Source organism: Anguilla rostrata, chromosome 17 (genome assembly GCF_018555375.3).
Source record: "Anguilla rostrata isolate EN2019 chromosome 17, ASM1855537v3, whole genome shotgun sequence".
NCBI lineage: Eukaryota > Metazoa > Chordata > Actinopteri > Anguilliformes > Anguillidae > Anguilla > Anguilla rostrata.
The window spans coordinates 22804211-22824273 of record NC_057949.1 but is presented as its reverse complement, the minus strand read 5'-3'; the positions used below and the strand labels follow the sequence as shown (position 1 = coordinate 22824273).

The following is a 20063-nucleotide window of genomic DNA, read 5'->3' as shown; positions in this document are numbered from 1 at the left end:
GTCTGTTTGTCCGGTTTGCCCAGTCCTTTAAAAAAGGCAAAAGCGTCCTCATGTGGCTGCAGCTGGTACTGCTGAAAGACAACACTACACAGCTGCGCGTTACTGGAGATGTCTGTGCAACAATTCAACACAGAAAAGAAGAGATGGGCCTTACGTTACAGATTGTAGCATGTCCAGACTAGCAGCAATACCTAATAATACAAGAGATGACATAGTGTGACGATACAACATTTTTTTTCCAAATATGTTTGATTGGTAGTTTAGAAAAAAAGGTCATTTAAAATGTCCATATATTACGCATTTTATTTTTCTATAGATATAATAATACAGTCATACTCAATGATGAGTACTTGATGAACCAGATGTTAGATTGGATTTTGGATGAATTTTGAATTTGCATCATAGTCGTAGGTATAATATGGAATTCTTTGTTTTGCATGGGCTTTAAAGTCACATAGGAAAACAAAAAAATTACAGTGGTCACAGGACCAAAGATAGCAACAAAGTCAAATCAGATGGCTCTCCGTAAAAATATATGAATAAAATGGCCAGTTTCACATTCCAATAGGTCAGGCCACTTAGGTTGATCAAATGAATTTGCAAATCTGATAAGATTTACAAACTGGGCAATGAAGGGAACTTAAAAATTAAACAAAAATTATTGCAAAAAAGTCTGCACAAATATTGGCAATGCATGAAGTTCCAGCTGCTAAAGGAAGCAGCTCTGGTGGGCCAGTAGGGGGGCATTATTCCCTTTGGATCAAATAAAACACAATGCCCCCCAAAAAAGTGATTGGGCTTTCAGCCCAATTGCTATAGTCATTGTTTTGTAAACTTAATAAAATTCAGCATGTATAACATTGGAATGTTGGCAGCTACTGGAATCAAGTCAAGTAAATAAAACAAAGGCAACACTTGCCCACATTTGTAACTCAGAGATTGTTTTTAAAAATTAAAAAATTCTGTAATGTCAAGACTGACTATGTATACGTATGTATGTATGTATGTATGTATGTATGTACAGATGGGTGAGAAATTAAAGGGAAAAACTTGAATGAATGAGTAGAGAAACATGAGAAACAAAAGTTGTGAAAGGATTGTACCACGAGCTGGGACCTTTTAAAAACAGATTTTTGCCACATATGGAGTACGAAAATTCACCAGGTATGCTATCTGCGACATGGCTGACAGACCACGGAAACGTTAAACTAAAGGAGGCTTTAACACAATACGATTTTAAATTATCCTTTAAAAGACACCACGAACCGCGCAACGGTGTAGATAATTCTACTATCTTTTTCAACCGACTCACCCCCTCCCCTCCGTGAGACGATGGTTCGTGCGTATTCCGGCTAGCACATGACTGTCTTTACAAACATCCCCGTTGATTAAGACTACACGAATTGATAGCAGGTTGCGGAGCCGTTCTCGGTTACGATTCATATGGGTGAGTAATATATTAACACCGATACATCTGTGTAATTTAAACCGGAATTTGTGTAATTATTGCTGTCCCACTACCAAAAGTTACTTTTGGATACCGGAGCTACATAGTGAGAACCAGTGAACGCGCATAGAGCTCTGGAGCCATACCACTGCATAACTTAGTTGAATTCCACAGTTATCTTTTTGGTATAGCTCGTATTATTTTAGTCTTCTAATTTTCATTAAATGGCTGTAAAATACGCATTTAGCTAGTGACTTTTAAAAACGCGCCTTCGTGAATTTATGAATATTCACATAATCGAACATTGCTTTAATTCCTTAAGAACTCCGCTAAACGAAGACCTTTTTGCAGCTAGAAATCCGCCGTTTTTAAAAAGGAATGTTCAGGAAATAATATGTAAACGATTTATGTAAATGAATTATCTGTGAACTTTAAAAGACCTATCTGGCATTGCCTCCCACAGACAGCTCTGTGGGAGGGAGAAAAAGGTTTGATGTTTCTGGTTGCTATTGACAAGTAGCTGGAATCGCTAAATATTCTGTCTCAAAAAAAGTTTCCCTCCCCGACAACCCCCACAAGATTCTCTTGTTTTTTTCTCATTAGTTTTTACAGTGGCAAGTCATGTTATTGGAGTAGTTGGCTGTTTATTGTATTTCAGGCCACTATGCACTTATAGTTTATATTTGGTACAAAAAAATATTCCCACTTCTGAACTGTTCTGTGAATACAGGACTGTAGAAAGAAACAAATTAGGGTAAACGTCCCTATTAAGCCCACCAAATCCGCTTTTCAGACATTTTTTATGTATACTGCCCCAATTTAAGTGAGAACATTTTAGTTAAAATGAAAGTCTAATCTCTCATTTGAAGTGTCAATAATTCATTTATACCAATTTCTAATGTTTTTATTGTTTAATTTGTCAAAATATGTCAAAAATCTGGCATGGGCTTAATGGGTACCTAACATACCCTTTAAGCCCATGGGTGTTCCAAATAAGCCCACTTCATGATTTGTTGATAAATAAATATATATTTAAAAAATCTTAACAATACAGAGCTGTTCTGTTCAAATCTGTAATCTCTTAGCTCTCAATAGCTATTTTCATTTTGTCTCCACTCCTATCCTATTGCCTGTAAATGGCATTTGAAATAGGCATGACCAGCCTTTTTGCTGTGTTGTCAACACAGAAAAAGCTAAAATTACAACATGTCTTCTTTGGAATGCAGCCAAAAAACAAAATCAAAACTATAGTGGAAATTGCTCTTCAATACTTCATCTTTCAATATGTGTTGTCATTTTGTCTGTATCTCTATCCTATGGTGTGCTGTTGGCATTTGAAATTGGCCAAAATTTCTGGTCCAGCCAGCTGGTTGAAAGTGCAGGTGTTTTTATGAAGATTTCTGAAGACCGACGAACTGAACGAAAAACAATTTCAGGTTCAATACTAATGTTCTAAGGATAGTAAATGAGTCAATTTCAGGATTTGCAATTAAACAATAACTTTAATTTATTTTCAAATGTTAATCACATTTAGGATATTAGTTTTAAAACATTGTAAAACAACATTTTAGAACCATTCAGTTCATTGTGGAGTAACATTAAAACACAGTTCATTATGAGGAGACATCAGTCATAACATCTTGAAGCTCATGTATCATTAGCCTATAACTTAAACAAAATAAACAAGAAAGATGTCAACGTTTCTGCAATTTCTACTTTCTCCTAGACTAAACGTAGGCCTATGCTCTTTGAGGTGATTGTATCGTTTTAGTAAGGCTATCATTTGCTCCATGCTCCATCTTAGTAGTGTAACATAACATAGGTTATAGGGTGGTCTAAGCTTTATTTGTTTGTTTCAATCTTTTGTCCACATTGTGGTTGTCTATCTCTAACAAGTCTTTCATGGCTTTCATCTTGTTTTTGTACAGATTTTCAATGACCTCATGATTGCGCAAATAGAATGGTCCAGGTCCCTACAGCCCTGCTTTGCAGAGGATGAACTTGCGCTTCTATCATGCGTGGACATGAACTGTAGTTCTTTCGTGTTTTAGTCATCTTAAACTAAAACTCATCTGAAAAGTAAAGATTAAAAAATGATTGCTAATGTTAAGATAGAACACAGGCCTATCCAGAATGAATTGACCTATGCAATATCACTGATATTTAAATATGGGTATTAATTATCTGAATTATGCAGCTGGTTCATCAGGTGAGGTCAAAATTAGGGAGGAAAATGGTTCAAAGGTGAAAAGGGAGAAAATCCCCATTGAAACACAGTAAAGTGGGCTTAATGGGAACAGGTGGGCTTAAAGGGAACATCAGTGAATTTATGGTTAAAAGACAGAATATTTTATTCTACTCACATGACATTAAAAAAACAACTATATGAAATAAGTCTATATATGGTGCACTAACATAATATGAAAAGTATAAATTGATCATGCAGAGAAGTAATTAGCTATACTCATTTACATCTACCCCAGACAGTGTGATTTTTTTGACAGAGTCCCCTTTAAGCCCACCAGGTAAAAATGTTCATTAAAAAATAAATAAAGACAAACATACACATTTATTGTCTATTTAACAGTATAATAATATAAACTGCATACAAAAATATAAACGATACATGCTTATCATGCTTTATGTCATTGCAATGAACCATACTATGTAGCTATTGCATTAGTGCAGCATGTGGTCTGTTTCCTAGTGTGCTAAAACTCATATTTTGATTTCCAAAGAAACAATATTTCTAATTCAGGTAATATTCTAACATACGTCTCATTCAAAACACTAATCACTTAAATTTTGATAACAAATGAGTACTTACCAAAAACAGGAGTAGAAATATACAAAAAATGTTATTTTCTGAGGGTACCAAAATCACCTCTAAGTTTTTTTGCAACTTCTTCTGGGATCAGCAGGCACATGCCACACATGTGCTTCGATAACATCGACAAATGTGATTGACTTACAATAAAAAGTGTCATTTCTGTAACAAGCAGCTTCATTTGAAAAAACATCACACAGCAAAAAATGATGACGTAGTTTTTTTTTTATTTGACTCAGAAGTTGCAAGTGGGCTTGTATGGTACGTGGGCTTAATAGGGACGTTTACCCCTTCTTCAACCAGTGATTTTGAGACATCCTATAAAATGCAGATCACCTTTTCTCTGCAGCAAGGTGCTTTCACACAAGCCACTCCGCAGAGCTCTACTGCAGCAGGGATGTTTTATTTTTTTTAAAAACTGTCCCCCGCAGAGCCTCGATGTCGTCCGGTATTTATTCACGCGCTTTAATCGTTCACCTGAGTGCAGAATAGTGAGGAATGCCTGCAGAGCGTGCCTCTTCAGAGCCGGAGTGATGCTGGTCCCTGTTTACTGTGCATGTGGTCCGCACTGCGGGTTGTGCCGGGTAAGTTTTCTGTGGTTTTCCTGGCTGGTCGTCAACACCAGGTTCTCTATGGGTTCTGAGCTATTTATTTTAGAAGAGGAAGGAAATCACAAGTCCTGCGTATGTGTAATTTTAGTCTTCTGTATAGCTGTGGAGGGCTAAAGAGATAGAGATTCTCACGGTGGTAAGGACAGCTGACTACAGTGGGTTAGAACAGGTGACATGGCCGATTTTTAGTGGCAGATTAGGAGCAACTGGTGGATTGCCATTTTGAAAACTAGAACCACTCTCTTATGATGTTCGCAAGATATAGTGGTCTAGAACTCAATTTAGCACACACGCACGCACACACGCGTTAGGGTTACAAATGCAAACGCCGGGCCAGCCGGAGGCGCGCAGTGCGGTGTTCACTGCAGGAATTCGGAATGTGTGCGCTGGTATGTGGAGGCGCGCCGGGACACGCTGAGGCCTCCCGTTACCCGCCAGACCCCGTCACTGACCAAAAATCTTTCTGTTACTTTCGCTGTTCCCCTCTCTCTCTTTCTCCCCCTCCTTCTCCCTCAGAACAGGAGCCACGACGGGGCGGAGACCTGGGTTGGGTGGGAAGAGTCCTTGCTGCTGACCCTTCTGCTGACGCCTTTGATTGACAGGTGAAGACGAACAGACTGGCCAAGAAGGATGGCTAGCAACTTTGGCTTCAGTCAGGACCCACACCACATGGAGGCGGGGCTGGAGTGAGTTCTCTCTCAGTGATGACCAAGCTCATTCTGTCACATGGCCTTTTGTTTGTCTGCACATTATTGAACGTCTTTGACTTGAATAGTTTTTTATGTGAGATTTTGTTGTTTTCTTGTGTCCTCTGAGGAATGGCAAATGGAAAAAAAATGTTGGCACAGGGGGACTAATTTTCTTTGTGTCTAATTCCTGACACTACTTTCTGCGATCGTTAGTGATGTCACAGTTAGACATAAGGGCGGTGTGTTGAAGGCAGTACAGGCACAAGCAGAGAAATTTAAGACAGGAAATGCAGGAGTGCGATCTTGATGAGAACGGAGATCTTTCACTGAGGCTTAAGGGAGAATTGAATCTCAGTGTAAATGATGGATGATTTTTCTTCCTTAGAATACATTCTACCTTAACTGCTTCACCTCATTTGCTGTGTGACAGTCAGTAAGGCGTAGTCTGACATGCTAACACCTGCCAGAAATCTCTCGCGATCTGTGAGTGTGTGGGTGGGGGAAGTAGTTGAGACTTTTGAAATTTAGTCAGGACTTCCTGTTTGGGGCATTGTTGAAGATACCCATTGTAGTCTCTAATGCCTTTCTGAGCTGCAGTCCTGAGTGGAACTCTGCTTTCAACATTTTTCAAGATGTTGGAAGTCCACCTCTTCCTCCTCTACAGGAGGTCTGTCGTCCCCTTGCTCTCTGTCATCATAATCACTTTTGGCTGCTTTTTTTAAATGATTATTTTGGGACAGACCCAGTGCTTGTGTCCAAACGGTCAGTGAATGTCCGTCCTCTTCCCCCAGGAGCCCTGTGGACGAGCGCGTGGTCCACCGCTCCTTTAGCCCGCTGATCGAGGAGGCCAGCCCGAGCTCGGAGGAGCGCAGAGAGGCCGTGGAGATGCAGGACCTGACGGAGGAGCAGGATGGCGGTACTCCCACGCCTCTCCGCTTCCTGTTTTCCTCGTGACCCGCTGGCGCTCTGGTGGGGGGAGATGATGCGTGGGACAGGGCCGCTTCGGCATGTCTGGAATCCTTCCGGCCCCCTCCTTCATCTCTCCTCCGCTGGCGGCTGGTCATTTTGGACCCCGTGCTGTTTCTCTTCCACCCCTCTGGGTGTCAGTCTTTAGGCCAATCGCCATTCGCCCTGCTGGATTACCTGATCTCATTTGGTATAGCAGCGATGGGACCGATTGTTTGGTTGGCCAGTGTAACTACTCAATTCCTGTGGTCTTTAAAGGCGATTGATTCAGATATCTCTACACAGATGACCAGGCCTTCCTGTCGAGCTCGGCCTTGGTGGGGCGAGGGCGTGGTCGTCTAGGAGCCAAGCAGGGGAACCCCTTGGTCAGGGCACGATGGTCCGCAGCCACACAGCGGGTTCTGTGCTCCATGCCCAGCCGAACTATTGGTGAGGCCATTATGACCATATTTATAGCCGCTTACAAATGATCGTGAGCTGACGTATTGGCAGCAATCGTGTGTTCATCTTGCCATACTGCAACTCTGCTGTAGTAGCACCAGGTAGATTGATCCTAGATTGAAAGTCTTTCTAGAAGGCTCTGCACTTGAACAGTGTGTGAATGAGTCAGCGACGTGTAGTTGTCCGTAAACGACTGTGTTTCGTGGTGGTAGGGTTACCCGTGCGCGTTTCCCGCTCTGTGCTCCAGTCCGAGTCCTGCTCTCTTCCTCTGGCCTGTCAGTTCAGCCTGTTCTCAGATCCCAGCCTTGGAAAAAGTGTAGCCCGTCTTCATTGCAGATGTACAGTTAATTGCAAAAGTACTGGGAGAGTGACACTATTTTTGACTGCACTCTGGTACATAGGCTTAGAAATAAACTAATGCCAGACTGCCAGATAATCGCTCTTACCTCCTGAGCTATGTCGCCCCAGTTTTTTTGTCTACAAACATCATGGTCACTATCTTGTGGTGTCATATTGTGTTATCATTAATGAACAGCATGGTGTGAGTGGTCTTGGTCATGCAGTTCCTGTTTGCAGACCTTGTGTTCTCACTGGGCCTCTGTTAGAATAATAACAGCACAGAAGCCGTGCGTTTCATCCAGTGACAGTAAATTTAGATGCACAAATTGTAGAAGGGTTTTGTGAAGACAGTGTCAGGAAGAGACTCTTAAAAACACCCTGAGCCGGTCCTTTCCGTGCCATTTTCACTGTAAATTTGTAAAGCCTCGATTAATTGGGCTGAGTAAGGCTAGCAGATGTTAAGTGCACTGGGGTGCATTTTAAACCAACATTGGTCAGGTTTTGAAGTTTACAGTGCTGTGAAAAAGTATTTGCCCCTGATTCCTGATTTTCTCTTATTACTGCATACTTGTTACACTGAATAGTTTCAAATCTTTAAACAAAATGTCATATTAGGCAAAAGGAACCCGAGTAAACACAAAACACATTTTAAAAATGATTATTTTATTTATTTAATTTAAAAAGTTAACAAACACTTGTATCACCCATGTGAAAAAGTACTTTCCCCCTTAAATAATTGGCCACTTTTTCACATGGGTGATCTGGGTGTTTGATAACTTTTTAATTAAATAAATAAAATGATAATATTAAAAATGTGTTTTGTGTTTAGTCAGGTTCCCTTTGTCTAATATTATACCCTGTCTAAAGATCTGAAACCGTTCAGTGCGTCAAATATGCAATAATAGAGGAAATTAGGGCAAATATTATTTCACGGCATTGTAATTTCCTGAATATTCCCAGATTCTGGCGCAAATTGAACATGTAAGATTTTGGAATTCAGAAGATGGGCAAGGGGAAGTCCATGTCCAGTGTCCGTGGTCCCCGTCTCCGGGGTAATGCGTGAATCTGCCCCCTGCCCCCTGTCCCAGGACGGTCTCAGAACGCCGTCATCTCCCAGTGCTACAATCGCTCCGTGCGCCGTCTCCGCCGCCAGAGCCAGCCCTCCATCCGGGACTTCTCCCGCTCCGCCCGGCCCAGTATCCGTGGATACCGCATGGAGGTGACCTCAGAGGATGAAGGTGAGCCTCCCGCTGGACTGATGACAAATATTGGAAATGGAAAAAAAAAATCCTTTTCTGCACAGCTTTCATTTTCAAAATGCTGTCCATTTCACAGAGCTGGGTAATTTACTGCAGGGACAGAGCTGCAGTCTGGCTCACATACCTCATTTAAAGCTGTTGCACCATACCTGGGCCTTGAACCTTAGTTACATTATCATTTTCTCCTATTAAATATCTGCTTGAGGGGTCTCCAGACTTATTCGAAAAGTGCCAGTGTTGGTGCAGGTTTTTGTTTTAGCTCAGCATTATGACACCTAATTCTACTTATCAAGGTCTCGAATTGGAGACCATGATTAGTTAATAAGTTTAATTGGATGTCTTTGTACTGGACTAAAACAAAAGCCTGCACCCATTTGGGCTCTTTTTGGATAAGATTGGACACCCCTGATCTATCTCTGCTTCCTTGGCCAAATTGTGTGGCACCATAAGATCAATTTCCACTGGTATTTTCCACTGACTCCCCCTTATTTGCCCACTGTAACCTCTCTCTTTGTTATTGTTATTGTGATTTTGTCTATGCTCCTACCTTGTTGCTTTATAGTGACTATTTTGTCTTTTTTGTTCCCGTGTTTTAACTTTTTTAAATGTAAGGTGAGGTGACCTTGAGTGTCTAGAATGGTTCCAATCAAATTAAATGTATTATTATTATTATTATTGTTAGTTACTGGCCCAATTACTTTGCCACTACACTACACTTCCTTTTCTATTTTAAATACATGGGCTGAAATACATGGGGACATGGCAGCCCTAGTTCCTCTAATGGGGAAGAGGGTAAACCAAACTGTTTTCATGCATATACGGTCGCAGGTCATCTCACTAACATGCGTATGTGTACCAAAGGGAAAATGCATGCAAAAAAGGTCGACGTGCCAAACATCACATCAAAATGACTTGTTTATTTACTTATTTTTTTAACCTGTGTATGCATTGCATTCATTTAGCAGGTGCCCTTGTTCAGAGCAAAGTTCACAGCTGCATTCACTGGGTTTGCTAGAGCAAAAGCAAGCACAAGAAAAGTACGTTTAAAACTTTTTAAATATTTGAATTGTTTGAACTTATTTCCTTGGGGATGTGTGTGTGTGTGTGTGTGTGTGTGTGTGTGTGTGTGTGTGTGTGTGTGTGTGTGTGTGTGTGTGTGTGTGTGTGTGTGTGTGTGTGTGCGTGTGCGTGTGCGTGTGCGTGTGCGTGTGCGTGTGCGTGTGCGTGTGCGTGTGCGTGTGCGTGTGCGTGCGCGTGCGTGTGTGTGTGTTTTAAGAGAACACGAGAGAGCAGCTGGTGAAGAACCTGCAGGCCCTCTCCGCGGGCGACCGCATACGCATGCTCAGGGCCATGCCCATCAACATGACAGAGAAGAGTGAACTCAGGTAAGCCCCGCCCTCCCTCCCTTTCAGGCCCCGCCCTCCCTCCCTTTCAGGCCCCTCCCTGGGGAACCTCACTTATCAGAATCTTTACCCCCACCTTTGTTTGGCTTGCCATACATAAAGCAAACCGTGTGCTTAACTGAGATATCCATGCTTCGAACCCTCCTGACTGCTTGCTGCTCTCATTTTTTAAATGATGGGGCTACTGGAAGGCACTAATAAGCTCAATAACATTACACTGCTTTCATTAGTTGCATTTATTTTAGCGTGTAGGTTTGAATCTGTCCTGAGGCGTGTTTGCTGTACTCTTAATCAAAGTACTTTACCTGATTTTCTTCTCTAAATATCCTTTTGAATCAATGGATTGTATGTAGAAATTTAATCACTGTAAGTTGTGCTGGATAAGAGCACCTGCTAAATGTCATTTATTTCATTTCTTAATTTATTTTGCAGGTCATCATATCCACATTATTTTATAAAACAAAGTGCTTCTTATTATCCTTTTTTAAATATGCGCAAAAGTACTACTCAACAATGGATAATGCTCTTAAAATCAAAAATTTTATAGCAAGAAGTGCTAGATTCAACTGTTGTGTTACGTTATGGTTCGTTGCCCTGCATGCATAGGCAAAATAGCCCGTCTCCGGGAACTGCAGCCATGCGAGACGCCCTGTGGGTCTATGTATGCGGGGTTACTTCAGTCTCTTCCTTGTAAGGGGTGAGTCAGTCTTGCAAAATGGGGCCCCGGGTTATTCAAAGAAGCGATTGTGAAATTCTCTCAACTTTGTCTGCTATCTGTGGTAACCTATTTCCAGAAAGCTGGCATGCGGTTTCAAGGAAAAACGTCCACGCTCCAGCACAGGCATCTCCTTCTTCAGCCGTGTGAAATATTACGTGATTATTGTGAGTGTTACCCAGCATGCACCTGTCCATTTACATCAGCGCTCTGGTGCTCTCGCTGGTCTGCATAGCAACAGTAGGTGTGAAAGCTCGCCCCACTAGCTGTGATGCCCACCAATCTAAACATCACGCTTCAGGTAGTGATCTTGCAGTTTCCACTGTTTCATAGAGGAAAGCACAAATGGAGAGCCACGTGCCATATGCTGTTTTGATTTTGAAAGGGACAAAAAGTTGTTATTACAGTTTACTGTGTCTTGAATATCCGCCGAAAACACGATTAGTCACTGACTTAAGTACATCTGTGTATGCATGTGTGTGTGCGTCTGCGTGCCTGTGTTTCTGCATGTGTGCACGTGTGCATGTATGTGCACATGTGAATGTGTGTGTGTGTGTGTGTGTGTGTGTGTGTGTGTGTGTGTGTGTGTGTGTGTGTGTGTGTGTTTGATTCTTCAGACATTGCAGCATGGCTGGTGCAGCTGGCTGTCCTTCCTGCAGTCCCTGCAGCTGTGGCAGGTGGCGGTAAAGACGATTGGGGGGCGCTTCGGTACAGGCGTGCTGTCCTACTTCCTCTTCCTCAAGACCCTCCTGCTCTTCAACGTCTTCCACTTCTTTGTCAACGGGTTATTCCTGGTCATCCCCCAGGCTGTGAACCCTCCACGCCCCAGTGCCGCTGACATCAACTTTACGGGCCTGGAGCTGCTCACGGGCGGAGTAAGGAGATCGGCATCCCTCTCATCTCTCCGCACACCTCCGACCACACCCGTCACACGCAAGGCCAAATATGGTCTTACAGAGTCACTGTTTCCTGGGCATGTTGCCAGGCTGGATGGCCCTTTTTAACCAGAGGGAGATCGGAAACCCCATCATCAAATGTGCACCCGAGATTAAAAGTGGTCTTAACCAGGGGGTGGTTGGTCTGGTTCCCAGCCGGCACATTGTCATTGTACCTTTGACCACAGTACTTGCTCGTACCTGAATTGCTTTGGATAATTGCCCAGCAGTGTAAAACGAATGGTGTCTTTAATCTGAGTTGCCGTGTGATAGGGGCATCTACCAGGGTAACCCCCGGGCATCTTCCACAGGGCTACTTCACGGACACCGTGATGTTTTATGGCTACTACACAAACTCCTCGCTGAACGAAACCTGCCAGCCGTTGCAGAACCGCCCCAGCGCCGGGGCTACAACATACAACATGTCCTACAACATACCAGCGGCCTACTTTTTCACCACCGGGGCGGCCTTCTTTGTCACCTGCATCATCCTCGTCTACAGGTGTGCTGTACAACCAACTCCACAAAATACACTGTTTATGCCCATTCTTCCCATGCTCTGACTGGGTCAGTGTTTGCTTGCAGTTTGGGGTGATGTGGGGAAGGTGATTTCACTCTGGGTCAGTGGTGATGAGCAGTTGGGTTGATGTATGGAAGGCGATCATGTTTGCTTACCTGTGTGTCTTGTTTCCTCAGTATGTCCAAGTCTTTTGGGCAGAGTTTCCACATAAAGAAGTCCCGAAGCAACCTGACTACGAAGGTCTTCTTCTCCTGGGACTTCAAGGTCATCAAGAAGTCCTCTGTGAAGCTGCAGGCAGAGAATCTCTGTACGCAGCTGAAGGTAAATTGATTTTACTTGCATGCGTTTTTGTGTGGATTTGCGTGCGAGTTCTTGTAGGTGACATGGTTTATTAAAGGATGTGAAAAGTCTCTCTCACTCTCTTGTCCTCTCTCTCTCTCTCTTGCTCTCGCTCTCCATCTCCCGTCCTCTCAGGAGCTGCTCTCAGAGGTGAACTGCAGGCAGGTGGAGAAGAGCCAGGTACAGAGACTTTCTTGGCTGGCAGTGCACGCATTGGCCTGGACCATGTGCTTGACCAGCACACTGGCGTGTGCCTGCTTGGTCTTCTTCTTCCTGGATGAGGTGAGGGGGGGCCCTTGGAGACCTGCCAGGGGCTTTGGGATGTGAGATTTTGAGCAGGGGTGGCCCTTTGAAATGCCCCATCTCCTGGAGGTAGACAGGGCAGAGGTCCTGAAGGAGGAAGCACTCACAAGTAATGATGTGTAACTAATGTAATGGAGCACGCTATTTAGCCACTCACATTTGTTTTGTATGTTTTGTATTGATATTTTTGTTACAGTTCTCATTAGGTTACTGCATAGTTTACAGGTTAGCAGGAGTATTCGTTTGCTGCCAGATACTCTCCTCCAGGGTTATTTCAGACCCCAAGGATCTCCGGTACTGGCGTTGAATTGTACTTCAGGCTATGTTGTCCTCAGAAACCCGGGTTGAGTAGCTGTGCATACACTGTGGTTCACCAGGGCCATAGCTGAGTAGCCCTGCGGGGAATGCAGCCGTCCAGGACTGGAGTTCAGTAGCCTTGCGGGCACTTGGCCCTCTGGGGCCAGGGTTGAACAGCCATGGAGTACAGGCCTAATATAGGCAACATTACAATCTCATTAAGCCTCTGTTATAAATACTTGAACCAAACGCTCCTCTTCTTTGATTAGTCTGTGTCCATCTGTAGTAATGACAACTATCATTAGCTACTTTAGTGCAGTTATGAAAGCTGGTGTAATCGTTTAGACCAGCAACAGACCCAGCCTGGAGCCAGTATGTCTCAGGGAACTGAAATGCAGACGCATGCAGAGGCTGTTTTGAATGTGTGGCGCTGTATGTTTGCATGGTGAAATTGCTTAGCCCAGGGTAATGTCTGAAGACCCAGAGCAGATCGCTGCTTGTGTACAGACGGCCACTTCCTTTTTCGGTGGAATTGGTTTATTTATGCCTATGTCATTGTGTAGGCTACCACGTGTTCTATATCTGACTTGTGATTTTGAAAGGATGCGTGTGCATGTGTGTGTTAATGTGTGTGTGCGCGTGTGTGCGCGCGTGTGTGTGTGAGTGTTTTTGCATGCATGGCTGTGCATGTGTGTGCACGTGTGTGTGTGTGTGTGTGTGGGCCATCAGCGGAAATGACAATAACAACTTGTTAGCTTATATTTTTGTATTTTTTTAAATATCTGTGCCTGTATGTGCTTTTTTGTGTGGGAGGTGTCTTGCCTACTTTCGCCTGTTCTTGTGTTAGTCAATTTTTGTATTTGTGCAGGTGTTCATCTACGCTTGTTTGTTTGCACTGCATCATAAATGACCCTGGGTAAGAGTTTGCTAAATTAATAAATATAAATGCCACCAGTACCATCGGCCAGTGAACTCAAGAAGTCCACTGTCCCCTAATGACGAGGCCAGTCTGCTGGCCTTGCCTGCATTGGTGTCCAGTATCAACCTTCTGCAGCCTGGCTTCTTCAACGCTGTGGCCTGGATGGAGGAGTACGACTCCCCCAGCGTGCGCACCTACGTCGCCATCTTCAGGTGAGTGCCTCTGTGCTCCGGTAACAGCGGAGTCAGGCTGCAGTTCTCTTTGTGTGCTTTTCTTGCAGTTGGGCCATGACTCTGCTCAGGCAAGAAAACTAATTTTAAAAAAAATAAAAAATAAAAAACACCAGAAAGGAGCAGCTTTTTATTTCAGTGTGGACGCAAACAACGAGGTAATATGTTTCCCAAAATGTAAAGGAATCCCTCCTCACCTTTTTTTATTTTTACACTTGAACGGTCATTGCAGTGTCCTAATGCTAGTGCATTTTCATTGTTTTTTCTAGTGTTTATTGTACATTGTATGTTTTATATTTATTGAAGGGGGAAAGTGGAACCTCAGCTGTTAAGGTTCTTTATAATAATACGGAATTCCCAAAAATATCTTGGCAGGAAGCAGTTGATAGGCTCTGTTTGTTTATAGGATGTTTGTGCACAGCTCAGCCTTGGTTGGAGCCTGTGGGAGTCTGTGGCCACCAGTGCTTTTATTTTTACAGGAACCTACTGCTAAAAGTGAGTGTTCTGGGAGTGCTCTGTTACCATTGGCTGGGAAAGATCGCGGCTAACTCGAAGAGTCTCGGTCTGACAGTAAGTGACCTGACCCGACAAAATCCCCCCCCCCCCCTCCAAGCCAACCGGGTCCTCTTCTTTTATGAGCCTGTTCATTTCATATCTAAAGCCTTCCTGAACTATTCTCAATATCCAATCCTTCAGTTCGCCTGAAACCTCTTACAGGAACTAGTTTCACGGTTGTACCGATGTTCTGCACTCTGAGTTTTATTTATTGGAAAAGCCTGAAAGATGCTCGGTGTTACGTTCGCGTGTGAGATGCGGGCGTGCGTTTAAAATCAGACAGTAGTCTTAAGGAAAAGTCTGTTTCGAGCTAACTGGTCAGGAGTGCTGAGTGTTTGCGTGTGTGCGTGTGCGTGTGTGCCTGTGTGTGTGTTGGTCTGCAGTGCTGGGAGAGCTACGTGGGGCAGGAGCTGTATCGTTTCCTGCTGATGGACTTCATATTCACCATACTGGACACTCTGTTTGGGGAATTCCTCTGGAAGTAAGCTTTTCATCTCTCCCTGGGGTGCATCCCAGAATTCATTCAAAGTGTGTTTTCTGTGGATGTGAGCAGACAACAGAACATATTTTAGGCTGTCAAGAGCTCACGGCCCTGTTTCATTTTTTTGTCAAGCGCTATTGAAACATTCAGGGTTGTTTTCTAAAAGTCAGTGTTTATCTATTGCCTAAAGTACACACGAGTGCAACACAGTAGAGCTGTTTGTGGTTGGGCAAGCTGAACTGTTTATTTTGAACACAAGAAAACACTGACCTAACAAACAGATGCAATAAAGTGGTTGCATTTCCTGATTAGCTGAGGGGTTATACTGGAATTTATGTATTTGTTTATTAATGATGTAGGAGAATTTATGACTCGTGTTTAGTACAAGATGGAGAATTGATAATTAATGTCAGGGTTTGGCTCATGTGTGCTTCGTATTTTCTTATCTTTTTGTTGTTTTTTGGATCTCTCTCTCTCTCTCTCTCTCTCTCTCTCTCTCCCCCTCCCTCCTCAAACTCCTACCCACAGGTTATTTTCGCAGAGAGTGCTAAGGAGGCAGAGGAAGCCGGTTTTTGACATTGCACGCAATGTGCTGGAGCTTGTCTACGGACAGACACTGGCCTGGTAACCAGTCCTATGTCACCAGTGTGATCTGTTCACTACAGCCTGTCCCTCCCGTACCAGTGTAGACTGTTAACTAGGCCCCAAAAACTTTTTTTATAGACTGGTAGTCATTCCCACTACTTCGCTCACTGCAGCATAGAAAGATAATAATAATAATAATAATAATAACAATAATAAATCTTCTTATTGCTTCCCTAAAGCACTTATACAAACAACAGTTACAAAGTGCTTCACAGTGAAAACAATGGACAATAAAATCAAATAGATAAGATAAATAGATAAGATAAGAGCAAAAAGAGAAGACAACAGCAAATTATAAGAAATTTAAACAGGTCTGTTTTCAAAAGCGTTTGAGACTTTGCAGAGCTAATGGTTAACGGGTGGTTGTTGCAAATGGTGGGTGAAGGGAAAGTGCACGATCGCTCTTTGTAGCGCTTCTGGAGCAGAGAACCACTAAAAGACCTTTGCTCGAAGGATCGAAAGTTAACCACACCTTCCTTCTCTGACCACAGTGCAGAGTAGCCTCTCTCAGTGGTGTTAACCAATGTCCCCTACCTTTCTACCGGTCTATTCTGGTCATCAGAATATGACCGTTAAAGTTCTTTGTGTGTTGTACTGGGGGCAGTGAGTGTTAAGCTTACTTATGTGCACGTGTGTGTGTGTGTGTGTGTGTCCCATCCAGGCTGGGTGTGCTCTTCAGTCCGCTGCTCCCTGCTGTGCAGATCATCAAGTTGCTGCTGTTGTTCTACATGAAAAAGGTAGCCCCCACCAGCCTGCCCCCATTCACTCAGGAACAGTGGGATAGGTCTGGGACAGGGACACTCGGGTGGGGGGGGGATGCTCTCATCACAGTGAGGTTTGTTGTGACTCTGTCTCCAGACCAGCTTGATGATGAACTGCCAAGCCCCTCGGAGGCCATGGAGGGCGAGTCAGATGACCACGTTCTTCATCTCCCTGCTGTGCTTTCCTTCTTTCCTGGGGGCCGCCGTGTGCGTCACCTACACCATATGGATGTGAGACCCTCTGACGCACGGAACCCGAGCAACCGTAGGCCATGGGACACATGGACGTTCTGCACACAAATGCAGGCATACACACACACACACACACGTACATGCAGGGTTTCATTTTCTCATGGAACCACCCTGTTGAGGCTGGTAAGTCCTCAGTAATGGTATGTGAATTAATACCTGTCCACTTCGCTTGCTTGCCTGCACTGCCCCGCCCTTCCCTGCCCTGCCCCGCCCCGCCCCGCCCTTCCGTTCCAGGTTAGAGCCATCGGCAGAGTGCGGGCCCTTCAGGAAGCTTTCCACCATGGCCATGTCTGGGAAGAGCTGGGTTGCGGAGCTGGTGAACGCCCACCCCAAACTGGCCTGGCTCTGTTGGGTGCACAGTCACCTGGTGGAGAACCCCATTTTCCTGTTTGTCGTCGCCGGGATATTCCTGTAAGTGCCCGCCCTACAGGAGGGGCCTGTCAGACCCCGCCCACTTGCACCAATAACACGCCTCGGATGGACGTCCTGGCGGAGGTGAAGAAAGTGCTTAGTCAGCCCTGCTGTTCTGACCTCCTCCTGTCTTCCAGAATCGTCACTTACTTCCACACCCAGGTCGTGGACGGACAGAGGAAAATCATCGTTCTTCTGCAGGAGCAGATTGAGAATGTGAGCTCTGGAGGGGGGATGTGTGTGGCGGTGCGAGCCGGTCAGTCTGCTCTAGAAGTGGAACCTGCCTGTTGGTGGTGCACTTAGTGGTACCTGTGCTGGTTGAACGTGCTGTGGGCTAGAAGTGTTGTCTTATGCTTTAAAAAAAAATATTTGGCACCAGATTCTGGCTGAGCCTGCCCAATTCCCACCCTGATTTGGAATGGCTGTCTGCATCCGTAGCCATCTTCTTGCGCGAAATCCACTGTTGATTGAGGATTGACCCAACTGAGCAGCGGGGGTCGCTAGATCGCCATATAATCAACGGAACTCTCCCATACCCTGGGCAATGCAATGCCATCGGTTCCCTACAACACGGTGCCGTAACCGAATGAGCCACCCAGCAGCTGTGGTTTTATGTTTAATTGGTGCAGCTTGGACCAACGGGCCGCAGTTGAGAAGAGTAGGATTTACTTACCTGTGTTTTTCTTAAACCTGTCAACAGGAGGGGCAGGACAAGAAGTTTCTCATCAGTAAATTGCAGATGGCCCATGAGGAGAAACGCTCTACCTCCTCTCCAAGACAGGAGCTGAGGAGCAGAGAGGTGATGTCATGGAATTGATTGGATTTGATTGGATAACACTTTTGTGTATTACTGTACTGTGCTGTAATGCCCCAGAGACCCATGCTGACTTAGCTATGTGAATTCAAAACAGGTTTTCTGCCAAAGCTGAAATATTTGGATGCATGTTTATGTTCTGTCTGTGAAATTCGCCTCGCATACACACACACACACACACACACACACAACGCTTCCTTTTTACCTACTGACAGGTCTGTGCAAAGTTATTATGGTTATTTGATGATATTTGATCATATTTATCTTCTTTGAATTGCAGGACTCTTGTATGGATTAATTCCAGTACAGATCCATCTCAGTGCTACAACAAACAAAACAAAACACCAGCATTGAGTCTTATGAACCTGCTACATATAGCCCCAAATTACAGGCCTGTGTTGAGAATCTCCATCTGAGTAAAGAACTGGCAATCATTCACAGGAGAATGATGATTCTGACTCCTGCCTCTGTCATTTATGCACCTGCACTGCCCTCTAGTGGTCAGACAGTATGGTGGATATAAGATTTTGAATGGGCACAATGGCGCATTAATAGACAGACATTAAAGAAGCATTTGGTCTAGCCAACTAGAGGCCTTGGTGGTTGCCCTGGAAACCATCTGAACAAGGAGCTGTACATGAGGAATGGAACACGGGCATGTGCAGAGGGGAGTTACATGTATAAGTTGTATAGGTGATATAGGGGTCTGCAAAGCCAAAGACACAAGGGTGTATATTATCTGTTTCCTTTGGCAGTTTAACCTTCGAGTATTGTGACATTTTCACCTTTTCTGCTTTGGCTGTTTGTGTACCTGTTGGTAGCAGCTAGTGAATATGTGCTGTCTTTGTGTCGTGCTCATTCCTTTGTCTTACTGGGTCAAATGCGACGTGTTTAGCTGGAGTTTAAACCTCAGGTTTAAACCCCTAGACCTCAGTACTGCATTACAACTGGACGGCTATCCGAAGCTGTGGAGCAAGGATTAGCTGCTGCAGTTGAAAAGCATTTCTGTGGTCTAGCGGATTACTGCATTACAGGACTGCATTAGAGCTCCAGCTGCATGTACCTCACTGCAGCTGACGCATGCCGTTCAGTTGTATTGTTTAAAGAAGTGAAGTGTGTAGACCCGTGCTTGTTGGGGGTGCTCAACACGCTAAGGTCACGCTCGTCACCGTCTTCCTGGCAGTTGCTCTGGTCTGCTTGCGTCTGCGTTCGACCCGCTCCAGCTGCGCAGGTAGTGTGCTCCCCCAGCATGGTGACTGCGCATCTGGGCTTGTGGACTGCATAGAGCACCAGCTGAAATGCCTGTTGGCGGCGCAAGCCTCAGGGAAGATGCTGTCCATCACTGACGCTGCAGCAATGAGATGAGCTTAGGGAAAATCTGTGTTCAAATGGATTGGAAGGAAAACTGTGACTTGTAAATAAAGTAAATTGTTTTCTATCATGTGCTTCTAACGTTACTCATTTATTGGTCTACAGCCAAAACACGTCTTAGCCTCAGCCAATCAGCAAATGAGGAATATGTGTATATTAGTCTGTTGTTGCCAATCAGTAGATAATAGCAGGTGGCCAAAAACAGCATTAGGACCATGAAAAGAAAGAATATGGTAATGCTGATGGAATATGGAACAAATTTTATTTTATTACTACAACAGGGAGAATAGGATAAAATACAAATTAGAAAAAGAAAATGCAGATAGGGCCATCAAATTAAAGTTGTAAAAACAAGCAAACAAACGCTTCTTCTCTCCTGCTTCTCCCCCACACCCCCAGACCCCCCGTCCTGAAAGACTCCGAGGGCATCCGCACTCCCATGACATCACAACAATCATTTTAACTCTGCAGCAATATCATTCGACAACCTGACAGCACCGTGAATACGAGCACTAGATGACTCCATATGCACC

General features: G+C 44.2%; 1 protein-coding gene across 2 annotated transcripts; it reads left to right on the top strand.

The window, feature by feature from the left end:
• The first annotated feature begins 1295 nt into the window (after window positions 1-1295).
• LOC135243124 (transmembrane channel-like protein 6) lies at window positions 1296-19600 on the top strand. Of its 2 annotated transcripts, none has more exons than XM_064314690.1 (21): window positions 1296-1447; window positions 5402-5571; window positions 6366-6490; window positions 6826-6969; window positions 8409-8558; window positions 9856-9964; window positions 10777-10864; window positions 11315-11572; window positions 11944-12134; window positions 12329-12473; window positions 12627-12773; window positions 14047-14222; window positions 14720-14810; window positions 15179-15276; window positions 15805-15900; window positions 16583-16658; window positions 16780-16913; window positions 17169-17345; window positions 17483-17561; window positions 18046-18144; window positions 18440-19600. In XM_064314690.1, the coding sequence occupies exons 2-21, from the start codon at window positions 5516-5518 to the stop codon at window positions 18455-18457; spliced, it is 2457 nt and encodes an 818-aa protein (XP_064170760.1). In that variant the 5' UTR covers window positions 1296-1447; window positions 5402-5515; the 3' UTR covers window positions 18458-19600. The 2 variants fall into 2 exon arrangements, with proteins under 2 accessions (XP_064170760.1, XP_064170761.1); XM_064314691.1 differs by having other exon boundaries at window positions 1301-1447; window positions 5407-5571.
• The last annotated feature ends 463 nt before the right edge of the window (window positions 19601-20063 follow it).